General features: G+C 42.2%; 1 protein-coding gene across 1 annotated transcript; it reads left to right on the top strand.

Moving 5' to 3' along the window:
• Positions 1–4,149: 4,149 nt before the first annotated feature.
• On the top strand, positions 4,150–6,215 carry tcap (titin-cap (telethonin)). The gene is made up of 2 exons (XM_034191177.1): positions 4,150–4,590; positions 5,294–6,215. Exons 1-2 carry the CDS (start codon positions 4,439–4,441, stop codon positions 5,682–5,684), a joined length of 543 nt encoding a protein of 180 aa, XP_034047068.1. The 5' UTR covers positions 4,150–4,438; the 3' UTR covers positions 5,685–6,215.
• Positions 6,216–26,575: the final 20,360 nt, after the last annotated feature.

The raw sequence follows: 26,575 nt of genomic DNA, 5'->3' as shown, positions 1-26,575 counted from the left end.
GACTAATCAGGTCGTCGTGTAAAATACATTAACTCTAAATAATATTTCAACAACTTTATGAGATGTTAAAATGTGCTTTTCTCCACAGCTGTCTCTGAAGTCAATAACTGCATGCGATGACATAAACTGTAGTAAGAAAAATGACCTGTGTTTATTATATTATTTTCCTTTTCACTGAATTTGTAGTTGTGTGGTACTTTGGTTCTCAGCGTTGGCTGTTTTAAATGTATAAATAAACTGACTTGAATGAGGCACTGCAGTCGTCAGGATGTCTTGTTCAACACTGATGCTTTGCCAATGAATCGGACATAACTGTACCTTCGCTAGAAATCATCAAAATTAAGCAAATCAGTATTTAATGCTGGACCTTATTCCAGCCACGTTGGCAACAGATTTCAAAAGTACCAACAAATGAGCAAAATGCATTGTATTGCACATGCTGAGTCGTCTGAAAGACGTGAAGAAAATCTACATACTACGCGGTGGTGCAGGATGCTATTGTGACCCATATCTGGAAAAGCGACGTAATGTGGATGTGATTGGGCTGATCCCATTTTATGCTGGGGATGTGACATGTGATACATCTTGATATCAGGACCTGATGTGGATGAATGAGTCAGCAGCAGAGAGCGGTAACATCACACCACCAGACAACTGGCAGAGGTGAGTGTGTGTGTGTGTGTGTGTGTGTGAGAGCATGTCGTGTTTCACTGTTGGTCTGTAACCTGAGTTGATTATGAGCTGCATCGTCCTCTGTCAACAAGGAACTGAATCACTGGGTGTTACTGTGAAGGAGCACTGTAACAACATCTCAAAGTCACAAGGAGTGACGCCCCCTGAAGCAGATCATGAATAAGGAGCGAGAAAAGTATGACGTTAACATTTATGTCCAGTTGGCCGATGTGCTATTTTAGATCCTTACGTATTTGCGTAACCTACAGGCACCACACAGCAAATCCATAAGTGTTAAGTGTCCAGTGTTATGGCATTTCAGCACAAAATGTTAAGGTTCTAGTATTAACTACCTCTGCCGTGAGGTAATGTTTTCACTAGTGTTTGTCTGTTGGCACACAGTAAATTCACCAGTGTAAAACTAACACTGACAGTGTTAAATTAACATTAAAAGTGTACATATGGTCCCACTCTGGTCAGAGTGGGACCATATGTTCGCTGTCAGTGTTAAATTAACACTGGTAGAGTTAATTTAACACTGGTGATTTTACTGTGCTGGATAAGTCAAAAACTAATGAACGGAATTCAATAAAAATTGGTGCACAGACAGACTAGAAGCACTCAGAGAGTGCAAACTTCCGCCAAGGCCATGGGGTCACTGACGCCGTAACATCTACACACCGTGGAATCACTGAACCTACAAAAGTCTAACAATGATGTTTGCTCAGTAGTAAAAAAAGTTTAATCTGTTGTGACTGGATAGCATGTATCCTTAGCACTTGGCATCACAGTTTATTGCAACTTGCACCTTTCCCAGAAACTACTGTCATCTGAGCACTGATATTGATATTGCATGTGCTTATAGACAAAAACAAATAAGAGACAAAATTCAATTTATTATTCAACTAAACTGCAAATATATGAATTTTTAACATTTATGAAACACTTCTCTAAACAAGGCCATAGGGTCACTGACCCTGAAGAGATTCCCTCCTTGGCACAGTGATCTATTTCTTTTTGTCTCTTTCTCTAAAATTGTATATAATAATCATTAGATTATTAATATACTCGTATAAACAAAAATAAATTTAAGAAATATTACAGTTTGAAAACAAATGCACCCGAACGTGATGACAGCTGCAACTGCTTAATGATAACTTTTAACATTGAAAATGCCGTAGACATGCTAACACGTTAGCATCGGGATCCGGATCACCACTAAAATTTAATCACTTGTTCCTCTTGTCATTTCCAACCACTCCACAAAATTTCAACAAAAATAAATTTAAGAAATATTACAATTTGAAAACAAATGCACCCGAACGTGATGACAGCTGCAACTGCTTAATGGTAACTTTTAACATTGAAAATGCCATAGACATGCTAACGCGTTAGCATCGGGATCCGGATCGTGATCCGGATCACCACTAAAATTTAATCACTTGTTCCTCTTGTCATTTCCAACAACTCCACAAAATTTCAACAAAAATAAATTTAAGAAATATTACAATTTGAAAACAAATGCACCCGAACGTGATGACAGCTGCAACTGCTTAATGGTAACTTTTAACATTGAAAATGCCGTAGACATGCTAACGCCTTAGCATCGGGATCCGGATCACCACTAAAATTTAATCACTTGTTCCTCTTGTCATTTCCAACCACTCCACAAAATTTCAACAAAATCTGTTCAAAACGTTTTGAGTTATCCTGCTGACAGACAGACAAACAAACAAATGCGACCGAAAACATAACCTCCTTGGCGGAGGTAACAAATAAGTAATTCAGCTTTTGATGTGATCTTGAATATATTCCAGAAGTGAGATCCAGAAGAATGTTTGGTACATAACATTTAACTGATGGAAATTTGCTGAGCAGGTGGATACTGTCCTAGAAAATGAGGAATTTCATTGTACATTTGATCCAGAACATATTTTCTGGACCCTTTGTGGTTTTGGTGGAGGTATAAGCTCTCTGAGGGCCTCCTACCATCAACTACACTGGTGTCACACCTTAAAAGTGTTGATGTTAAATCACACTGCCACTACACCTACGTTCTGTTGGAAATTTAAAGGAGAAGCTCAAGACCTATTTGTACAGACTTTAACTCGTTTTATGTTATTGCTGTTTTTAGTTTCTGTTTATTATTTCTGTGTTCTTAAATTCTTGTACAGCACTTTGTGACTTTATCTTGAAAGGTGCTATACAAATAAACTTTACTTACTTACTTTCTTACACTGGCCCCTGTGTTCTCGCAGGGTCCAATGTGATTTAACATTATTTATTATTATTATTTCAGCTACATCTGGAGTTAGTCAGTCTGTGGAGGTCCCTGAAGTCATCTCTTTTGTTGCCATAGCAATTGTGGGGCGTCAAAGCAATTTTTGTTAAATCTACAGTAGGCAGGATTTGTGCAAAATTTAAGCAATATTTTCAAGGAGTTGACAAAACAATTGCAAAATGACTGACTGATGTTATGTCACTCGTGATAACTATCATTTCAATAATCATGACGACGGATGTGCAACTCCTGCTAAATATTGGCATTTTGTTATCGTGTCAAAGCCGTAACTTTGTCGCCGTAACTTTGCATCTTAGAAGTCTTAAGAAGATCTCTCTTTTCCTGCATCCACACGTACCGCACCATGTATTTTAGAATGTCATGTAAATTGTTCTATATGCAGCATGACATAAGTGGCAGAAAAAGTCTTTCTGTTGACATTTAACAAAATCCGTCTTTTTCAGATCAGCTGAAATATCACCTTCTACAGGCAGAAAAACCTTTTTGCGATATTTGCGAGTCTTTTCAAAATTCACAATATCCCATTAAGTGTATTTGCAATTCACAATTTAAAGGGTAATGGAAATTTGCCTAGTGTCAGCGTAGATATGGTGATCTAGAAATTTCTGACTCTGGCTTTCAACACTCCGAGAGTTAAGTTACACCATCCACTGTTCCTCACATGAAGGTCATGTAATATGTAGACGATATTCGCAACGTCAGGTCAACATTACATTTTCCATGGTGTTGGTACTGTTCTATCTGTGGCCATTTGGGAAGACTTGACCTCAAGCCAAGGTGGCTTGTACTCAGAAGGTAGTGGGATTAAGTCCCAAACAAGACAGGAAAAACTTTGTTGAGAACAACATTTATCTCACTGCCATCATCAACAAGGCCTTCAAGAATGTTTGTGGTCTCCAAGTGAAGCTGAGCCTCTTGTGTGTGTGTGTGGGGGGGGGGGGGGGGGGGGGGCAATGTAGAGGCTTTAAACATGTTGAGATGAACTCAGAGTTATTTTTACTCTGCTTGTATATGAATACAGCTGCTTCATAAGTGGCTTCATGTACATCAACACCAAAACCTCATTAAGATTCCTGTCTGAAGACTTACATCGCCCCAATACAGAGTGCGTCCCGAGGGTTGACACTTTGTCCTCGAACTCTGATCACAGGGGAAAGTGTTGATCTGACAGAAAATCAGGGGATTTTCAGCCCAATTACCCATAACTCCTCCTGAGTCACTTCCAGCTTTTGGTGGGGGATGAAACAGACAGTGCTTGGCTTCGTGTGTCAGCACACACTGATTGTCAAGTGACAGCTTGAATCAAAAATAGCAACAGAGCATCTATAAAAGCTGCAGACAGACCTAAGGTTGGACACAGACAGCACAAAGAGGACGTCTGGGAGGGAAGAAGAAGGATTCAAAGCATCACTAGATCCTCGGACACCTCAGAGAGATATCGGATAGAGATCTCGCACAGCGGACATGATGCCAGTGTGTACCGTCCTAGAGAAGCGTAGCGGTGTGGTGACAGGAGCCGAGCTGACCTGCAGCGTACGGGAGGAGAACAAGGTTCAAAGGGAGAGTTATAGCGTTGATTGGCACAGTGTCAGTCTCAAGACTCAACCTCAGGAGAGGTAAGACCTAGAAGACAAAAAAAACCCAACAGGTTTCTATGACTAAAAATATTCCTGATTCTTTGAATTATGTTATAATCTGACCTATCATCATAACCAGGAAAATCTTCTCCACTTCACATTATGCTGCAGTCATATATTTGGATGACATCTTGGTTTTGGCGTCACAGTTTTTCTTAACATTCAAAACCATTTCCCTTCTAGATTATGTCACAAAAACTTGAAAAATAGCTATCCGGCTGTGGTTTTTCACATTCTGCTAAATATGTGTGAAAATACTGTAAATATGCTGAATGATGAACAAAACTTAATTTAATCTCAAAGGTCAAAACATTTATGAAAGTTATTCAAGTTTACAAAATCTAAATTTTGGGCCTCTGGGCAGTTTAAGTCTTAGATCTGATTTCTACCTTCAGTTGTTATTTAGATATAAGTAGTGAGCAGATTTTGCTGTCTTCAGCCAGTGCCATTCTAATACTTGTATTGTCATTATGTCCTTGTTGAGAACCTTGTATCTAGCAAATAATTTTACACCAAAATTAAAAGTAATCTGCTGTAAATTATGTACTTGCCTTTGATTGGATGGTGGGTCATGTGTTGGACTGAAATCAACTACGTACATTGAATTTCATTTTAAGAGACACTGGCAGCCTTCTTAAGTAAGATATCGCGACATTTCCTAATTTTTCCTTAATGTTCACAGGCAGACGATGGATATGAAGGATAAGTCTCGCAGGGAGACTCTGTCTCGTCAGTGGCAAGTCCGCTCTCTCATCCAGACCTGCCCGTCTGGTGTCTTCAGAGTGGGAACCGTAGAACGTGGGGTGAAGGAGCACCAGCTTCTTCCGAAGAGAAACACCCTCCCTTTGCCCATCTTCACTCCATCAGAGCTGGGCGTCAGGCTCGGTCGTGGATCCCCACACACTGAAGAAGACTTGCAGCCCTTCCCCGCACCAGACGGATCCTGTCCCAGGAAGAGGACTGTGGACGAGATCACAAGAGACCTCCCCCCAGTCAAGCCCACCCTCATGGAATTCGCCAAAGATCCCAAAAGTCTTGGCCGCTCCATGTCACAGGAGGCCCAGAGGGGGTAAAAAACAAAGGTCACGGAGGGGGTTGGGTTGTTAGGGAGAGAGGAGAAAGATGACGTGTGGGTAAGGACGGAGTGGAGCATGTTAGAGGAGAAGAATGTAGATTTACTTCGTATGGCATTGGTCATAAAACCAACATGCTACATAGACTTTTAGCACCATCTGTGTTTCCTGGCAAATTTAGCAGGTAAACACACCAGAGATGGTGACTGAGTGGAATTAGAACAAAACCTTTGCACTGTGTTTGTGGGACAAATGTGGAATGGTAGTTTGTATTCTCAGCTGTTCTGGCTAATCCCTGTTGCCATATCTGTTAATCCCTTCGGAGACTCTGCAAGCCCTCTGCATGCACCAGTGCACCTAAATCACATTGTACCCTGTACAACTCAAGCTTTTCACAAAGTAAATGAGAACGTTTTTGGGCTGCTCCGACTTAGGGTTTGCACTTAGGATGAGGTGGTGAAGGTGTGCTGACATGGAAAGTGACGAATGGAATGATCTCTTCAGGCTGGAAAAGGCAAGTAAGAATAAAAAGGAAAGTCAGATAAGGATCCGTCACATGCTTTGGTGTTTATGCTGCTGTTTTTGGGAACGTGGTGAGTCGGGCGACCTCCAGATACCCTCTGATTACTGTTATTAGTACAGAACGCTCTGCAGCTGTATGTATATAGGCCGACACATCTGTTCAAGATAATAACCTGCTTTACTGTGCATTAACAGATCTGCTGTGTTTGTTGAGTTGCAGGTCATTTAAGTGATAGAAAAACAAATGTGGGTTTCTGGAAATATGTGTAAATGCATTTGGAATGTTTTCATAGATATTTATTATTTTTACAAATAAAAAATTAAGTCCTCTGTTGCTGTGATTTATTGGACACGTCATAAGTGATGTTTCCTGAGATCGACAGGTGTTTCGGGTCTCACACCATCAGGCACCCTCCTACAGGCAACTTGATCAGCCCCCCAGCTTGTGTTCCAGCAGAGTTGGCCCATTTCTTGGACCTAGAGCCTCTGAGGTGAACTTAATGCCTCTGCTCCTCATTGCTCCTGTGATACCAAGCAAGGTGTAGGACTTGCAAATGGAGCGGGTCACCAAAGCTCCGACACCCCACCTCCACTGGCTCACAGCGACCTTTCCAGCCCTTCCTCTGGCACTCCTCAAAGAGCTCCTAGTACTTGAGCCAGTTACACTCATTGGCCTCTTCCATGTGGTCCTCCCAAGGGACTGTCAGCTCCACTAAGAGGACCTGCTTGGAAGAAGCAGATGTCAGCACCACGTCTGGTCTCAAGGATGTTGATGTTATTAAGTCTGGGAACTTGAGCCGTCTGTCGAAGTCAAGAGTTCCCAGTCTGAGTCAGTTGAGAGCAGGCTGCCTGGTGGTGAAGTCCTTGCATGTGGTTTCTCTCAAGCCCTTACAAAGGTGATCTTTTTATGGCTGCAGAGGTTTTGTTGGTGTGGCCACTGCATTGGAGATGGCCTCTGCCACTGTCTTCAGGACCTGGTTGTGCCGCCAGCAGTAGCAACCCTCCCCGAGTGGTGTTCAGCAGCTGCTCATGATGTGTTCCAGGTCCCCCATCCTGGACAGAGGGAGCAAGTTGGAGTGTCACTCTTGTCCCAGACGTGCAGGTTGGCTGGGCTTTGGAAGCACATCATCGGCAGCTTGGATCATGAATTTCATGCGCTGTGGCTCTGCCTTCCCGATGTCGTTCCGGGACAGTTTCCTCTCCAGTGCTCCCTTCTACCTTGTCCATGCCCCCTGCCCCTGTATATTCACCATCCTGCTCGTCCTCACTTCCTCCACACCTTCTCGGATCTCCTTCAGGATCAGATGCCGTCTGATTTTGCCTTGAGCCTCATTGTTCCGTGGTCATGGGTTGGCTCCAACTGCTGCTCACCCTGTTGCCACTGTGCCCAGCAGTGCCTCGTGTCTCAGCCAAGACTCCACTACCCCCAGCCCCTCCTTCACTCTTCACTTACTCCCTGTCCGTAGATGGCTGCCGATGCCATTCTGGAGTCTCTTGAGATCCGATAGACGGATCGGAGCCTCTGTTTTTTTCGAGACAGACTCTGAGCTCCTCCTCCAGGCTGCTGATTGGAAGTTGCAGCTTATTGTTCCTGCTGCAGAGCGCTGCGCTGGTGAGGCTACGAGGCAGGTCCAGCCATCTTTGGATGTAGCAGCTGATCTTCCTCTCCAAGGTTTCCACAGTAGACATTGTCACCTCATACACCAGCAAAAGCCAGAGGATACAAGGCAAGATGCCATGCTGACCAGACCAGACTTGTCTACTGTAGACAACCAAGTTTCAAGCCGCTTAATGGTATTTCAGAATGATGCTTACCTTTGAGGCTGCAGTCAAAAACACTGCCTAGGCCAGTGACTGGTTTCTCAGTGATGACTGGTATTAGTGCACTGTCCATGGAGAAATTAATCTTGTCCACCTTTCCCCTTTTTTAGGAACATGGACCTGGATTTTGCTTGTTTAAAGCTCATTCTAGTCCAAGAAATGAGCTTAATCATGCCTTGAAGGATTCACCTACATCTAGGCACTGATGTGGTGTTGACCGTCAAGTCATAAAATAAAGGCTGTGATAGGTGGCTGCAGATTCCAGATTGAGACAGGTGGCCTCTGCACTCCAACTCAGCAGCCTTTACCAACATATTCATGGCACATGAATCACTTTTAAAGTATTGAGTATTAAGTTTGTAACATAATGTGAGAAATTAGAAGCACTGTGAATACTTTCCGGACGTGCACTGTAATCAATAACACAGTAATCACAAGATGTGCTGAAATAAATATACTGAAATAAATGTAAATTAAAAAAAAATGCTATGCTACAGCAAGCAATGAAGTACTGCCATTCTGAATAGATATTAGTGGAAATAAACAAAATATTCAATAAACCTAATAGTAATTAGTAATTGCTGCATAAATTAAGCAGGACCCCACAAATTACACAAGGCGTGACTGTGAGGCAGTAAAGGTTCAAATGGCTCGCGGGTCAGGTCAGAGGGCCCCTGAGCAGAATGTGCATCAGGCTCCTGCAGGGTCAGAACCGGCTATGGAGCCAAAGTTTTTACATCATTTTTATTTGTTCACAAGCCCAAATAAAAAAAAAAAAATCTTGGGACGACATGGAAAATGCAAATAAAAACAAAAAATAAACAAACAACATGCGGCGATCCTTACATTGACTTCTATTTCATCACAGACAGTATGAACCCAAGATATTTCAAATTTTGGGTGATCAGCTTCATTTCATTTGTGAAAACATACATTCACTCCTCCATTCGAGTGGCACATAACAAAAGAAGTTGGGACGCTAAAGTATTTATCAGTTTCCCACAATGCTTAAAAGACATTTTGGCATTGAGGAAATGATGAAGCTTTTCAAGTGTTATTTAGTCCTGTTATACTTGCAAATACATCCTAAGGTTGTTGTAGTTGTTTTTTCAAAATCCCCCCACATTTTCTATAGGGGACAGGTCAGGACTGCAGGCAGGTCAGTCCAGTATCTGTACTCTGTTCTTCTGCAGCCCTGCCTTTGTAATGCGTGCAGAATGTGGTTTTGCATTGTCCTGTTGAAAAATGCAAGGACGTTGCCGGAAAAGATGACGTCTGGAAGACTCCATGTGTTGCTCTGAAATTTCAGCGTACTTTTCTGTATTAATGCTGTCATCAGATGGTACTGATGATGAACAAATGGAGTGATTATGATGATGATGATGATGAATGATAGTTGATAAATTGATGCATTTGCACCTTTATGCACACATTCTCAAAGATTTAAAGTGTCTATTCCAAACCAAGCCTTCACCAATTTTCATAAGTGGGTCAACAGGTTTTTTGTAACAGGGAGACAAAAATTTAATTCTTGGGTAGAAATAAATATATGCATTAAAGACAAACAAACAGATAACACTTTTTCCAAAAAGCAGCAGACTGATAGATTTACTTTTGCTCATAAGTGAAATTATAAAAACATGATTGTGTGTGTGTTCAGAGACAGAACGCTGAAATCTGAGACACACTTGAATATTTGTCTCCCAACATCGGTGACAATGTTCACTTATGTATTTTTATATTCCACCTCTTGAGGTTGTAATCTTACTTGTCACAGAACACTGTGTCCCTGATGTGTGAAGGCTTGCAGAGTGTCACAGGTACATTATACGACCCCATCTGACCCAGTGACTCTCCAAAACCACTATTTACTCTGAATGTTAATTATTACTACAGCCTTTAATAGAATCTGGGTCGGTCTGTTGTCCTCCTTCACCTCCTCTGACTCTCTGCTCCGTCACTCTGTGATATGTGGCGTGTACTGTGATGGTATAAATAGCTGGATAAACACTGCCATTGTTGATCGAGTCAGTGGAACGACAGCCGTATCAGCACGTTATTGTCATCTGAGCTCTTAATCCTCGTGTTTTATCACAGATTTTTAGTGTGCTGCTTTCACTCCCACACTGCCACTGAAATCCTGCCCTCCCCACTTTGCGTTGTCATGTCAAATTCCAAATGAACCTCCAAACCCTGAAATTACTTTCTGTGGATTCTGTGATATATATATATACGAGGGCTGTCAATAAAGTTACGGTCCTTTTTATTTTTTTCAAAAACTATATGGATTTCATTCATATGTTTTTACGTCAGACATGCTTGAACCCTCATGCGCATGCGTGAGTTTTTCCACGCCTGTCGGTGACGTCATTCGCCTGTGAGCACTCCTTGTGGGAGGAGTCGTCCAGCCCCTCGTCGGAATTCCTTTGTCTGAGAAGTTGCTGAGAGACTGGCGCGTTGTTTGATCAAAATTTTTTCTAAACCTGTGAGACACATCGAAGTGGACACGGTTCGAAAAATTAAGCTGGTTTTCAGTGAAAATTTTAACGGCTGATGAGAGATTGTGAGGTGATTCTGTCGCTTTAAGGACTTCCCACGGTGCGAGACGTCGCTCAGCGCTCTCAGGCGGCGTCGTCAGCCTGTTCAAGCTGAAAACCTCCACATTTCAGGCTCTATTGATCCAGGACGTCGTGAGAGAACAGAGAAGTTTCACAAGAAGTCGGTTTCAGCATTTTATCCGGATATTCCACCGTTAAAGGAGATTTTTTTAATGAAAGACGTGCGGACGGGTCCGCGCGTCGGGACGCAGCCGCCGCGACGCTCCGCCACAGGAAAAACACCTCTGTTGAAAGCCTTAAGGACAAGTTGGAACATGTCCTGCCTGTTAAACAATTTCTCATATACTCACTCCACTGAAAGCCATCAAAAGCCGCCTGGATTTTACAAATGGTTATCAACACGGAGGTGTTTTTCCTGTGCCGCCGCACCACGTCAGCTGCGTCCCGATGCGCGGATCCGTCCGCACGTCTTTCATTAAAAAAATCTCCTTTAACGGTGGAATATCCGGATAAAATGCTGAAACCGACTTCTTCTGAAACTTCTCTGTTCTCTCACGACATCCTGGATCAATAGAGCCTGAAATGTGGAGGTTTTCAGCTTGAACAGGCTGACGACGGCGCCTGAGAGCGCTGAGCGACGTCTCGCACCGTGAAAAGTCCTTAAAGCGACAGAATCGCCTCAAAATCTCTCATCAGCCGTTAAAATTTTCACTGAAAACCATCTTAATTTTTCGAACCGTGTCCACTTCGATGTGTCTCACAGGTTTAGAAAAAATCTTGATCAAACAACGCGCCAGTCTCTCAGCAACTTCTCAGACAAAGGAATTCCGACGAGGGGCTGGACGACTCCTCCCACAAGGAGTGCTCACAGGCGAATGACGTCACCGACAGGCGTGGAAAAACTCACGCATGCGCATGAGGGTTCAAGCATGTCTGACGTAAAAACATATGAATGAAATCCATATAGTTTTTGAAAAAAATAAAAAGGACCGTAACTTTATTGACAGCCCTCGTATATATATATATATATATATATATATATATATATATATATATATATATATATATATATATATATATATATATATATATATATATATAGAGTGTGTGTATACCGTCAGAAGCAACACACACAAATTGTGAGTGGAATTTTATTTCCCTTCAGTGTGATGTTGCTTTACCCAGTCTGTTAAACTAACCATCTGGTACAATAAGGATAATAATGGATCATAAATATGGAAAATATTTTGATCTTCATGTTACAGTTAAATATGGGTAATATTTCACATTAAATACCCTCAAGGCCTTGATTTAATTCGATTTGTTTATTTAGCACAAAAATAAAAACTCATACAAAAACAATATATAAACATAAAACAATAAAAGAAAAAAAAACACATTATGAATAATGTGCAAGGGAGTGGTGGAAGCCAAAAAGGCTTATCAAAAACCCACTTCCGAACAAAACAAACATAGCACAGCAGTATACAACAGTATTACACCAATTTATTCACATAATATAAACAAGTCATTGTAAATACTCCTGAAGGATCTTTGCTTTTAGACCACTTTTATATGGTAAATGGACTGTATTTATATAGGGTTAGGGTTTCCATCTGAATCAGACGCTCAAAGCGCTTTATAATTATGCCTCACATTCACCCCGACGTGAATGTGAGTGAATGTGTGCCTTGCCCAAGGGCCCTTAGTGATTTTCCAGTCAGGTGGGGATTTGAACCCATGATCTTCTGGACTCAAGCCCAACACTTTAGCCACTAGACCATCACCTCCCCTTTTATATCTATATAAAGTGATGGACAGATTAACAAGATGTACCGTATCATTCCAAGATTTAACGCCATGATATCTGATGTGATGCTGATAACGAGTCGCTCTATGCAAAGGTAAATGCAAATGTGCAGCCTGCCTGGTCAGATAATTATGAATTTGATGGTTATGCACAAAATAACATTTGGTGAAGGAAGACCACTTGATATCATAGAGATAAGATAAGATACGACTTTATTGATCTCACAGTGGAGAAATTCACGTTATGTCAGCTCTTAAGAAAAACACACAAGATGGGTGCGAGTAGAGGAAAATGTGCATCAAACAGCGTGTGCAAGGATAAGCAATAATAATAATACTTGCAACAATACAATAAAATAAGAAAATGAGGTAGAAATAGAATATGTATATCATACACACACACACACACACATATATATATATATATATATATATATATATATATATATATATGTACATATATATATATATACATATATATATATATATATATATATATATATATATATATATATATATATATATATATATATATATGTACATATGCATATATAAACATGATTGGAATTGAAAAAAATAGGAGCATCTTATTTACAATATGTGACGTGGAATTTAGATGTGATAAGGTGACATTAGTGCTGGGATTTGTAAACGAGTTGTTATTGCACATGATTTGTGGACATATTAATATTGCATGTGATTTGTGGACATATTATTGCATGTGGTTATTTCACAGTTATTGTTATTGTACAGTCTGACAGCAGCAGGGAGGAACGACCTGCGGTATCGTTCCTTCTTGCAATGAGGGTGCCTCAGTCTGTCACTGAAGGAGCTGCTTAGCTCCACTACAGTCCGATGCAGAGGGTGAGGATTTGAACTTGGCTAACACCCTCCTCTCAGCCACCTCCTCCAGAGAGTCCAGAGGACATAGAGAGCTCTGAAAACAAAAATACAGGTCAGGAAAATATTTATTTGGAAGATATTTAAGAGCTGCAATTTAAAAAAAAAAACAGAGGTGCACTTGGAGCACAAGGTTTCGAACGAGTAGCTATTCAAACAATTTTTTTTTCCTGTAGAAGAAATATTTTGTTTATATAAGTTGCAAAAGTACTTCCCCATACAATATTGCAATAACTTAAATGTGGATAAATTAAACTATAATATAATGTTAAAAGACATTTGTGATGTACTAAATGTCTTATTTAGCTTATGATTCCTATTGACTTGGTTATTTTTTACAAACATGATCAATATGTTCTTCCCAACACAGTTTCTCATCTATCCACACACCCAAGAAACATGTAGATAAGACCCTTGATATTACTTCATTGTCGATGCAAATTTTAATTAGACCGTGATTACATTTTTTATTGCCAGCAAATAACAAAAAAAAATTTGACTTTTTTATATTCAATGATAATCTATTGGCTTTGAACCAGATTGAATAATTCAAAAGGTCATTATTTAAGATACTAACCAAACCATCTATATCTTTGCTGGAACTATAAAGGTTAGTATCATCAGCAAACAACAATGGAAATGTAGCAGTAGAAACAGATGCAAAATCATTAATATATATTGTAAACAATAATGGTCCCAAAATACCTTACTATTCTATGTCTGTGTATGTGGAAACTACCCTGCCTTATGGAGAAAGTTGACCTAAGTGGGCTCATTTTACCATCATGTGACATATGTCACAGAAATTCATATCTGCACTGCTGCACACTTTGTGAGACACGCCCATTTCAAAGATTTCCCCCAAAGCAGTGATTCCCAACCCCACGAGGGAGTACTTGGAAGGGTATCTGCAGGTGAGGCATGAGAGGTCAGCTAATATACATTTAAAAAGGTTTTTGATTTTGAATGTTGCAACAAAATTTAAAGTTACATATTTAATCACTTTTAAAATGTAATCAGAAGTAATAAAACAAAATCACAAGACAGACAGACAAACAAACATAAAATGCAAACATGAACAAAAGTAGTGATTGTAATTTTTTTTTTTTTTTTTGGGGGGGGGGGGGGGGCAGTCATTATGCAACTGAAAATTCACCAACTCAGCTGTTAGTATGCAGATTTGCTATAATTCTGCATTCATGATCAGTTTCTGAAACCATAAAATCTGTTTAATAGGCTGTGCCAATCTAAAAATGTTATTTATCCAGGTTACAGTCATTTGACTGATCATAGCAACAGTGTGTTAGGATTTTATCTGTTTATCTTATGTCTTATGCTGGGGGTGGCCGACCTGTTTGCCACTTGCACCTGCAATCAATCACCTACTCCAGTGCAGTTTAAAGGACTGGCTCATTCATCCACTCCTTGCTAGTATGTTGTCTTACCTCCTGTTCCAGCCAATGCTTAGGCTCACCACCTGTTTTGCCCATGATGAGCCTTCAGACCTGCTGACACTCTGCCCACACCTGATATACTTTGGACTGTTTGGACAGATCCCTTGCTTTTGGGCTCTGACTCATCTTTTGGTTAATAAAATTACTTATTTCACCTAGTCACTGCATGTGGTTGTTTGCATTTTGGGTCCAATTTATTTGTCTGCTTAACACAGTGTGACTGATCATAGCAACAATGTAACTGGGCACTTCAATGCTGTTTGAGTTACAGTGATAACAACAGTAACTTTGTAATGTACACAATAATTTAAAGTGTGTCAAAAGAAATGCAGAAGCAGTTTTAATCTTCAGGCTGAATGGAATAACGTTGCAACGTGTCATTTTGGCAGTCTTACCATAACACCTGAAATACTGTATGTTTTTGATTTCGTCTAAAAATATGCTCTCTCTCACTCTGGAAACAGATCCTCAAGAAAATGTTAATCCATGAATATTTAACCAGTTTTATTTTGTACTACACCAAATAACATCCACATTTTTCCATCCATTTGAATCTGAACTACAACAAACAATGAAGCCTTGAGGCGACCGATACTGCAGACATCCTTTGCCAGCACCATCTACTAGTAATTCAATTAATTTATATAGCACCAAATTTTTAAAGACGATCTTAAATGTTATTGTGTTTTTGCCATTTATGTTGCAGGTTGAGGAGTGTTACAATCAAGACTGGGCCTGTTCAGTCATCTCCAGGTGCACCATCCCTGTCTGGGAAACGACCTTCTTCCTCGACACTCTCGTGCAACAGATAACTGAAACAATCCTGCAAATGGTGATATAAGCACCAAAGTCGGCACAAATAGTTCTTAGACATTACTCTTTTGAAAAAAACAACTAGCCACTTGAATTTTCATTAGGTGGCCAGGTAGGGGTCAATTGAAAGAATTACATAGGGGTCAAAATTAAAAATGCTCCAGTCAAACTGAAAACTACACCACATTATTTGTCTGATCATATAGATTCCAAAAAGGTATAGTTTGGACTATCTATGACTGAATGTTCAGGAGTTATGGGGTAAAAACAGCAAAAATGGTGACAAAGGTCAGTTTCAGTTTGTACAGGGGTCAAAAGTTAAAGTTGCTCCAATTTTGGTAAAAAGTGGTACAAATTATTGGTTGAGCTAATAGGATTAATAAATGTAATAGTTTTGACTGTGTTGTATGCTTGGATTGCAAAGTAAAGGTCAAACAAGGTCAACTTCCATTGGATTCAATGACATGTGACATATGTTACCCCGTAACATGATAACTAAGCATGACACATGGTCCAAACTATTCCTTTTTAAAACCCTGTTAACTCAACCAATTAATGCTGAATGCTGCTGCCTGCTGGCCAAACTGGATACTGCAGATTGATCAAAGTAAAAGTGCTGCTGCTTAAGCAGATTATTTTGTGAATGTGAAATAGAATGATTACATTGTGGTAAGTTAAAGGTCAGCTGACCCGTGAGAGAAAGTGAATAAAGTGAGGATCGTTGTGTTTTTATGTGTTGGTGCATCACTGGAGGCCAGTGCGCTCGTGAGCGGTGAATGAATCGATAACCTTGTGTGCTGCTGCTGCTGTCATCCATCAGCGCCTGCATAGTGGAGAGGAAAACATACGAAGCCTGGAACAAACAGCAACATGCATCACTGCTGCTGGAAGTTTTGTTGCACCTGGTGGAAAAAAAAAAAAGGCTGAGGTGAAAATCCTGTTAAGAACAGAGAATGTAGAGACAAAAGTTATATATTAGAAACATCCATTCCTGACATTTAAGTGTTTCTTTTCTAACCTTGAAAACATCCACTTAAATTAAACTGTTTTTAGGGAAGGCACTAAAACAGTGTATATCATTTTTGCTTCAATAAATAAAAATGTTGTTTCGCCATGATGTCCATTAATCCTCCTTGTGTCACGCAACAGTGTTTTGATAGCAGTCATTGGTCATCAGTGGTAGCAGGCAGTTGCGTTTTTACCTATGCTGGTTTGTTAACTGGTTTGTTTCTGTACTTGCAGGATTATACAAAAACTAATGATACGATTTCAATAAAACATGATGGAGGAGTGGGGCAGATTTGGTACACATCCAGACTAACTGGAAGATCAAATGACAATTTTAAAGATAAAAGGTTAGCAATAAGGATCACAAGTCAGAGGTCAGGATCAAAGGTTAGCAATTAGCATCAAAGGTCTGTGACAAGCTCAGGGTCAAAGCCGAGTCTTTGGGATCAAAGGTCAATGATCAAGATCAAAAGCCACAGATCAAGATTACAGCACAGTAATCACAATCAAAGGTCAGGGATCAGAATCAAAGTTCAGTGATCAGGATCAAAATTGATTGGTCATGATCCAAGGTTAGTGATCAGCATCAAAATCAGAGATCAGGATCAATTGTCAGTAATCAGGATTAAAAGTTAGATATCAGGATCAATGGTCCGCAATCAGGGTCAAATATCAGGATTAAAGTTTTGCAACCAGGATCAAAGATCGGGGTCAGGGTCAAATATAAGGAATCAAGATATGAGTTCAGCTATCAGAATCCAAAGTCATGATCAAGAACAAAGGCACAAATATCAATGACGGGATCGAAGGTCAACAATCAAGATCAAAATTCACCAATCAGGATTAAATATCTGGATCAAAGGTCTATGACAAGAATCAAACTTTAGCAATCAGGATCAAAGATTGGGGTCAAGGTCAAATAAAATCAAATCAATTTTATTTATATAGCACCAAATCACAACAAACAGTTGCCCCAAGGCGCTTTATATTGCAAGGCAAGGCCATACAATAATTACGGAAAAACCCCAACGGTCAAAACGACCCCCTGTGAGCAAGCACTTGGCAACAGTGGGAAGGAAAAACTCCCTTTTAACAGGAAGAAACCTCCAGCAGAACCAGGCTCAGGGAGGGGCAGTCTTCTGCTGGGACTGGTTGGGGCTGAGGGAGAGAACCAGGAAAAAGACATGCTGTGGAGGGGAGCAGAGATCAATCACTAATGATTAAATGCAGAGTGGTGCATACAGAGCAAAAAGAGAAAGAAACACTCAGTGCATCATGGGAACCGCCCAGCAGTCTAAGTCTATAGCAGCATAACTAAGGGATGGTTCAGGGTCACCTGATCCAGCCCTAACTATAAGCTTTAGCAAAAAGGAAAGTTTTAAGCCTAATCTTAAAAGTAGAGAGGGTGTCTGTCAAGGTCAAGAACAACAGAACAAAATATTAAGATCACAGAAACAAGCATTCAGCAACATGATCGTAATCAACGGTGAATGACAGTCGTAAGATTTAAGATCTGTCTTCAGTCTCTCTCTCTCTCTCTCTGTCCACAGATTCACACTGGTCCTGATCCCGATAATCACTCATAGTGGTCTGGTGGATGTATTTCGGTCCAGGGGTGGTCCAGAGAAGGTGAGTCTGAGCGCGAGTGCTGCTTCTACAGCAATTTTTAAAATTAATTAGTTAATATTATTATTATTATTATTATTTTTAAATAGTTGTCTTGTAATGTCCAGTTCGGGTCATTACGTACATCAAGTGTTACTCTTCAACACATTTTTTGTTCTGCCTGACGTAGTGAAGAAGCTACAGCAAAAAACATTGCAATTAATATAGTGATGGTGATGAAGCGATTCATAGTAACCGTCTTTGTGACATCATGTCCTTCATGTTATCAGTACAGCAAAAATCTTATTTATATATGAATGAAAATATATTTTTATAACTTTGATGGCAAAAAACTTGGCTTCGTAAACTGTCATCAAACCCATTTTTTTTTAAACTTCTATTTGTAAAATCTGTTGGTTTGTACATGCATATCATCTTGGTGGAATATATTATCTTGATAATAGGAATTAGGTTTATTGTATCTTTGCCCCCCAGTAAGGAGCTCCACAGGCTGTGAATTACTGAAACATTTCAAAATATTAATTGTGACAGTTTCAAGTCAACCCAACAGTTCTCGTTTCCAGTGCGCCGTTGGTTCTGTGGACTTGCTGAGGTTGCACTCTATCTATAAGTGCAACTAATGCACATTATGTTGGTTTTTCTTTCAGTTCATCACAACCTTCCTAAATTAAATCTGCTGCCTGACATTAAAATGACTCTTCCTGTCAATGTGATGCAATGTGCCTGCTAAAAAGTAAATAAAAATGCACTCTTTTCAGTTTTTGTCCTTGTGGAATGGAACATTTCTGACAGTTAATTCTCAATAATGAGTTGCCATATTGTATGTGTAAATGAACTGTTGATCACCTGAGTCTGAGAGATGGAGCGGTGTTGGGCTGTTTGGGATGTTGTAAACCTGCTGTGCAGGCTGGACAAAGGGCGTGTTTTTATAATGATGGTGTATCTGCAGCTCATATTCAGTTATTACCAGATCTCAAACAGCCTGACAAAGGGTTAAAGTCAGTTCAGCTTCATTTAAAGCTTTATGGATCAGTAACATTGCAATAAAATTTCATATTTTGTGACAATTGTCCAACTTAAAAAAAGTCATGAGTGATATAAACTTTTTAAATGACCAATTATACAGTTAGCTGCTTACCTTAGCCTCGCCATCTTCCACCAGCACTGGTCTATGATGAGGAATTACAAGTTGATTTCCAATGAAGCACAGACACACAGTTTGTTTTTGTATTTCCAAAGTATCAAATGATGCTTCTTTTTTAAAACAAGCCATTATATATCAATAGGTGTGTTAGAAACAAAAAATCCTCATACACATGGAGGCAATCCATCTTCAATGAATCTGTTTCTGTGCCTGTCAGTTTAAATGGAAATGAGCTGCTGCTGGATCTGCCGTGCCTCTATCCCAATTTTTGATGACATCTAGTGTTGAGGTTTCAAACTGCAACCAATGTACCGTATTTCCATGATTAAATGCTTATACGGGCCTGCCTCATTTAATTGCCTGGGTAAAAACTCCCCTGGAAAAAAATAAACACCTGTCATAAATGAGCAGTGGTCTTGTTTTATTTGTTATTATCTATCGTCCACCTGGTCGTTACTGTGAGTTTCTCTGTGAATTTTCAGACCTTCTGTCTGACTTAGTGCTTAGCTCAGATAAGATACTTATAGTGGGCGATTTTAACATCCACACAGATGCTGAGAATGACAGCCTCAACACTGCATTTAATCTATTATTAGACTCTATTGGCTTTGCTCAAAAAGTAAATGAGTCCACCCACCACTTTAATCATATCTTAGATCTTGTTTTGACTTATGGTATGGAAATAGAAGACTTAACAGTATTTCCTGAAAACTCCCTTCTGTCTGATCATTTTTTAATAACATTTACATTTACCCTGATGGACTACCCTGCAGTGGGGAATAAGTTTCATTACACTAGAAGTCTTTCAGAAAGCGCTGTAACTAGGTTTAAGGATATGATTCCTTCTTTATGTTCTCTATTGTCATATACCAACACAGAGCAGAGTAGCTACCTAAACTCTGTAAGAGAGTTAGAGTATCTCGTCAATAGTTTTACATCCTCATTGAAGACAACTTTGGATGCTGTAGCTCCTCTGAAAAAGAGAGCTTTAAATCAGACGTGTCTGACTCCGTGGTATAACTCACAAACTCGTAGCTTAAAGCAGATAACCCGTAAGTTGGAGAGGAAATGGCGTCTCACTAATTTAGAAGATCTTCACTTAGCCTGGAAAAAGAGTTTGTTGCTCTATAAAAAAGCCCTCCGTAAAGCTAGGACATCTTTCTACTCATCACTAATTGAAGAAAATAAGAACAACCTCAGGTTTCTTTTCAGCACTGTAGCCAGGCTGACAAAGAGTCAGAGCTCTATTGAGCTGAGTATTCCATTAACTTTAACTAGTAATGACTTCATGACTTTCTTTGCTAACAAAATTTTGACTATTAGAGAAAAAATTACTCATAACCATCCCAAAGATGTATCGTTATCTTTGGCTGCTTTCAGTGATGCCGGTATTTGGTTAGACTCTTTCTCTCCGATTGTTCTGTCTGAGTTATTTTCATTAGTTACTTCATCCAAACCATCAACATGTTTATTAGACCCCATTCCTGCCAGGCTGCTTAAGGAAGTCCTACCATTATTTAATGCTTCAATCTTAAATATGATCAACTTATCTTTGTTAGTTGGCTATGGCTACCACAGGCTTTTAAGGTGGCAGTAATTAAACCATTACTTAAAAAGCCATCACTTGACCCAGCTATCTTAGCTAATTATAGGCCAATCTCCAACCTTCCTTTTCTCTCAAAGATTCTTGAGAGGGTAGTTGTAAAACAGCTAACTGATCACCTGCAGAGGAATGGTCTATTTGAAGAGGTTCAGTCAGGTTTTAGAATTCATCATAGTACAGAAACAGCATTAGTGAAGGTTACAAATGATCTTCTTATGGCTTCGGACAGTGGACTTATCTCTGTGCTTGTTCTGTTGGACCTCAGTGCTGCTTTTGATACTGTTGACCATAAAATTTTATTACAGAGATTAGAGCATGTCATAGGTATTAAAGGCACTGCGCTGCGGTGGTTTGAATCATATTTGTCTAATAGATTACAGTTTGTTCATGTAAATGGGGAATCTTCTTCACAGACTAAAGTTAATTATGGAGTTCCACAAGGTTCTGTGCTAGGACCAATTTTATTCACTTTATACATGCTTCCCTTAGGCAGTATTATTAGACGGTATTGCTTAAATTTTCATTGTTACGCAGATGATACCCAGCTTTATCTATCCATGAAGCCAGAGGACACACACCAATTAGCTAAACTGCAGGATTGTCTTACAGACATAAAGACATGGATGACCTCTAATTTCCTGCTTTTAAACTCAGATAAAACTGAAGTTATTGTACTTGGCCCCACAAATCTTAGAAGCATGGTGTCTAACCAGATCTTTACTCTGGATGGCATTTCCCTGACCTCTAGTAATACTGTGAGAAATCTTGGAGTCATTTTTGATCAGGATATGTCATTCAAAGCGCATATTAAACAAATATGTAGGACTGCCTTTTTGCATTTACGCAATATCTCTAAAATCAGAAAGGTCTTGTCTCAGAGTGATGCTGAAAAACTAATTCATGCATTTATTTCCTCTAGGCTGGACTATTGTAATTCTTTATTATCAGGTTGTCCTAAAAGTTCCCTAAAAAGCCTCCAGTTAATTCAAAATGCTGCAGCTAGAGTACTGACGGGGACTAGCAGGAGAGAGCATATCTCACCCGTGTTGGCCTCTCTTCATTGGCTTCCTGTTAATTCTAGAATAGAATTTAAAATTCTTCTTCTTACTTATAAGGTTTTGAATAATCAGGTCCCATCTTATCTTAGGGACCTCGTAGTACCATATCACCCTAATAGAGCGCTTCGCTCTCAGACTGCAGGCTTACTTGTAGTTCCTAGGGTTTGTAAGAGTAGAATGGGAGGCAGAGCCTTCAGCTTTCAGGCTCCTCTCCTGTGGAACCAGCTCCCAATTCAGATCAGGGAGACAGATACCCTCTCTACTTTTAAGATTAGGCTTAAAACTTTCCTTTTCGCTAAGGCTTATAGTTAGGGCTGGATCGGGTGACCCTGGACTATCCCTTGGTTATGCTGCTTTAGACGTAGACTGTGGGGAGGTTCCCATGATGCACTGTTTCTTTCTCTTTTTGCTCTGTATGCATCACTCCGCATTTAATCATTAGTGATCGATCTCTGCCCTCCTCCACAGCATGTCTTTTTCCTGGTTCTTTCCCTCAGCCCCAACCAGTCTCAGCAGAAGACTGCCCCTCCCTGAGCCTGGTTCTGCTGGAGGTTTCTTCCTGTTAAGAGGGAGTTTTTCCTTCCCACTGTTGCCAAGTGCTTGCTCACAGGGGGTCGTTTTGACCGTTGGGGTTTTTCATAATTATTGTATGGCCTTGCCTTACAATATAAAGCGCCTTGGGGCAACTGTTTGTTGTGATTTGGCGCTATATAAAAAAAAAAGTTGAGTTGAGTTGAGTTGTTTAAAGGCGGGGTCGCTTATTTGACGCACTGCCTGACTGATTGTCCATGTAAGCAGTCATGTCCAAATGGCGGCCTCCTGCTCCAGCACGTGCTGACGTACAATATACCGGTAATTTGAATACTGAGGGAGCAATTCCTTCTCCTAGTGATGTTAGAAAAAGGAAGTACAATTCCTGTTGTGTGGGCCGCCAGAAGAGGAGGTACTGCTGGCCCACCACCAGAGGGCGCCCTGCCTGGAGTGCAGGCTCCAGGCACCAGAGGGCGCAGCCGCCTCACAGGAGCAGCCAGGGTGACAGCTGTCACGCATCACCTGCAACAGCTGTTACCAATCAGCAGGGATACATCAGCAGGACGACGTCTCCACCTCTTTGCCGAGATATCGTTCTACCTGGAAGGTAATATTCTCAGCTGACTGCTTGACAGTAACCTTTTGTGATTTTTGTGAGTGATAACAGACCTTTTTTCCAACGAGAGGTGGAGGTAGCTTTCCTGCCGTGCGGATTACTGGGTGCAAACGCGCCCACCTTTAATTGTGTTTTTGTTCCTCGCCAGCAGTACCAGGTCCGACACGCGGAGGCAGTGGCCACCTGGGAATTCGGGACTTGGCGGCTCCAGTATTCCCGGGGTCTGGTGGCGGAGGAAATCGTGTGGTTCCGGTTCTGCTTTGGACAGGTGTCTCCTATCTTCGAGCCTGCCCACACGACACCTTTGTGAATTGATTCTGATCTATTGTTGTAATCTGTTGTATTTGTTGTGCACATTCACAACAGTAAAGTGTTGTTATTTGACCTACTCCATTGTCCGTTCCTTTGCGCCCCCTGTTGTGGGTCCGTGTACCGACACTTTCCCAACAGGATATCTCGGCCAGCGTCATGGATCCCGAGGGGCGTCAACCGGCTGTTGAACGGCCAATGGAAGAACAGGGCGCACAGGCGTCCGCAGGAGGAATGATCGGTGAGTTGCAGCGGATCCTCACCGGTTTCACGGCTCGGTTGGATTTAATGACCGAGCAGAACGTCCTCCTTAACCGCAGGGTGGAGGCTCTCGCCGCGCAGGTGGAAGCGCGCCCTCAGGGCGCTGCTGCGGCTCTCTCTCCTGTCGACCCTGTGCGTAACAGTGACGTTCCACAGGTCGTTCAACGACCCCTCCCACCTTCCCCGGAAGCATACATAAGCCCTCCAGAGCCGTACGGAGGTTGTGTGGAGACGTGCGCGGACTTTCTTATGCAGAGTTCGCTCGTCTTCGCACAACGTCCCGTCATGTACGCGACTGATGCTAGTAAGATAGCTTATGTCATTAATCTGCTTCGCGGCAAGGCACGCGCTTGGGCTACAGCGCTTTGGGAGCAAAATTCACGGCTCCTTCTGATATATGATGGGTTTGTGAGGGAGTTCAGAACAGTGTTCGATCACCCAAATAGAGGAGAGACCGCTTCAGCCGTGCTGCTGTCAATGAGACAGGGGCGCCGGAGCGCAGCTGCTTATGCAGTCGACTTCCGCATCGCGGCTGCGAGGTCCGGCTGGAATAGCACTGCCCTCCGTGCCGCCTTCGTAAACGGACTGTCGTTGGTCCTGAAGGAGCTCCTGGTGGCCAAGGACGAACCGCGGGATTTAGACGGGCTTATTGATCTCGTTATACGATTAGACAATCGGTTAGAGGAACGCCGTCGGGAGCGAGGCGAAGGACGTGACCGGATACGCGCCGCCCCTCTCCCTTCCGGGTTCGAAAAGGGGCCGCCCTCCCCACGCTCCACAGCCGCAGCGCTTTGTGGGGCAACAGCTCCCCCTGGTGACGTTGTTAGGGAAACGCACAGGGCCAAAATGGGGAGGCTGATCCGTGGAGAGTGTTTTCTCTGCAGCTCAACAGAGCACACACAGAGAGACTGCCCCAAACGGCCAAAACGTCAACACTCACCCTTAGAGACTGGGCTAAGGGGGGGTCAAGACATTCAAGTGAGACACACACAAATTGCCACACGACTCCCAGTCACAATCCTGAGCGGGGATTTAACCCTTCAAGCCCGAGCACTGGTGGACACGGGGTCAGAAGGGAATCTGCTAGACAGCAGATGGGCAAAGGAGGTAGGGCTCCCTCTGGTGGCGCTTCCTTCGCCATTGCAGGTGCGGGCACTAGATGGCACCCTCCTCCCTTTACTCACACACAAGACACAACCAGTAACTCTGGCGGTGTCTGGAAACCACCGGGAGGAGATTGAGTTTTTTGTAACTTCTTCTGCCTCCCGCGTGATTTTGGGCATCCCATGGATGTTAAAGCACAATCCCCGGATCGATTGGCCGTCTGGGGTGGTGGTTCAGTGGAGCGAAACCTGCCATTGGGTGTGTTTAGGATCCTCGGTTCCTCCCGGTTTCCAGGCTAAGGAGGAGGTCAAAGTCCCTCCCAATCTGACGGCAGTGCCGGTTGAGTACCACGATCTTGCTGATGTCTTCAGCAAGGATCTGGCACTCTCCCTTCCCCCGCACCGTCCGTACGATTGTGCCATTGATTTGGTTCCAGGCGCTGAGTTCCCGTCCAGCAGGCTGTACAACCTCTCACGACCTGAGTGCGAATCAATGCAGACCTACATCCGGGACTCATTAGCTGCCGGGCTGATCCGGAACTCCACCTCCCCGATGGGGGCAGGTTTCTTTTTTGTGGGCAAGAAAGATGGCGGACTTCGTCCATGTATTGATTACAGGGGGCTGAATGAGATTACGGTTCGCAACCGATACCCGTTGCCATTATTAGATTCCGTGTTCACCCCCCTGCATGGAGCCAAAATCTTTACTAAGCTGGATCTTAGAAATGCGTATCACCTGGTTCGGATCCGGAAGGGAGACGAATGGAAGACGGCATTCAACACCCCATTAGGTCACTTTGAGTACCTGGTCATGCCGTTCGGCCTCACAAACGCCCCCGCGACGTTCCAAGCATTGCTTAATGATGTCTTGCGGGATTTCCTGCACCGATTCGTCTTCATATATCTAGACGATATACTCATCTTTTCTCCGGATCCTGAGACTCATGTCCGGCATGTACGTCAGGTCCTGCAGCGGTTGTTGGAGAACCGGCTGTTTGTGAAGGGCGAGAAGTGTGAGTTTCACCACACATCTTTGTCCTTCCTGGGGTTTATCATCTCCCCCAACTCCGTCGCTCCTGATCCGGCCAAGGTTGCGGCGGTGAGAGACTGGCCCCAACCCACTAGCCGTAGGAAGCTGCAACAGTTCCTCGGCTTTGCAAATTTCTACAGGAGGTTCATTAAGGGCTACAGTCAGGTAGTTAGCCCCCTGACAGCCCTGACCTCACCAAAAGTCCCCTTCACCTGGTCGGATCGTTGCGATGCCGCGTTCAAGGAGTTGAAACGGCGCTTCTCGTCTGCACCCGTTCTGGTGCAGCCCGATCCTAGTCGCCAGTTAGTGGTTGAAGTGGACGCCTCAGACTCAGGGATAGGAGCCGTGCTTTCCCAGAGCGGGAAGACCGATAAGGTCCTTCACCCGTGTGCCTATTTTTCCCGCAGGTTGACCCCGGCTGAACGGAACTATGACGTCGGCAATCAAGAACTCCTTGCGGTGAAAGAGGCTCTTGAAGAGTGGAGACATCTGTTGGAGGGAACGTCCGTGCCATTCACGGTTTTCACTGACCACCGGAACCTGGAATATATCAGGACCGCCAAGCGGCTGAACCCCAGGCAAGCCCGCTGGTCACTGTTCTTCGGCCGTTTTGACTTCCGGATCACCTACCGTCCCGGGACCAAGAACCAGAGATCGGATGCCTTGTCCCGGGTACATGAAGATGAAGTCAAAGCGGAGTTGTCGGATCCACCGGAACCCATCAT

Source organism: Thalassophryne amazonica, chromosome 16 (assembly GCF_902500255.1).
Source record: "Thalassophryne amazonica chromosome 16, fThaAma1.1, whole genome shotgun sequence".
Classification (NCBI taxonomy): domain Eukaryota; kingdom Metazoa; phylum Chordata; class Actinopteri; order Batrachoidiformes; family Batrachoididae; genus Thalassophryne; species Thalassophryne amazonica.
Note: the sequence above shows the minus strand (reverse complement) of the source record. Positions and strands in the feature narration are given on the sequence as shown.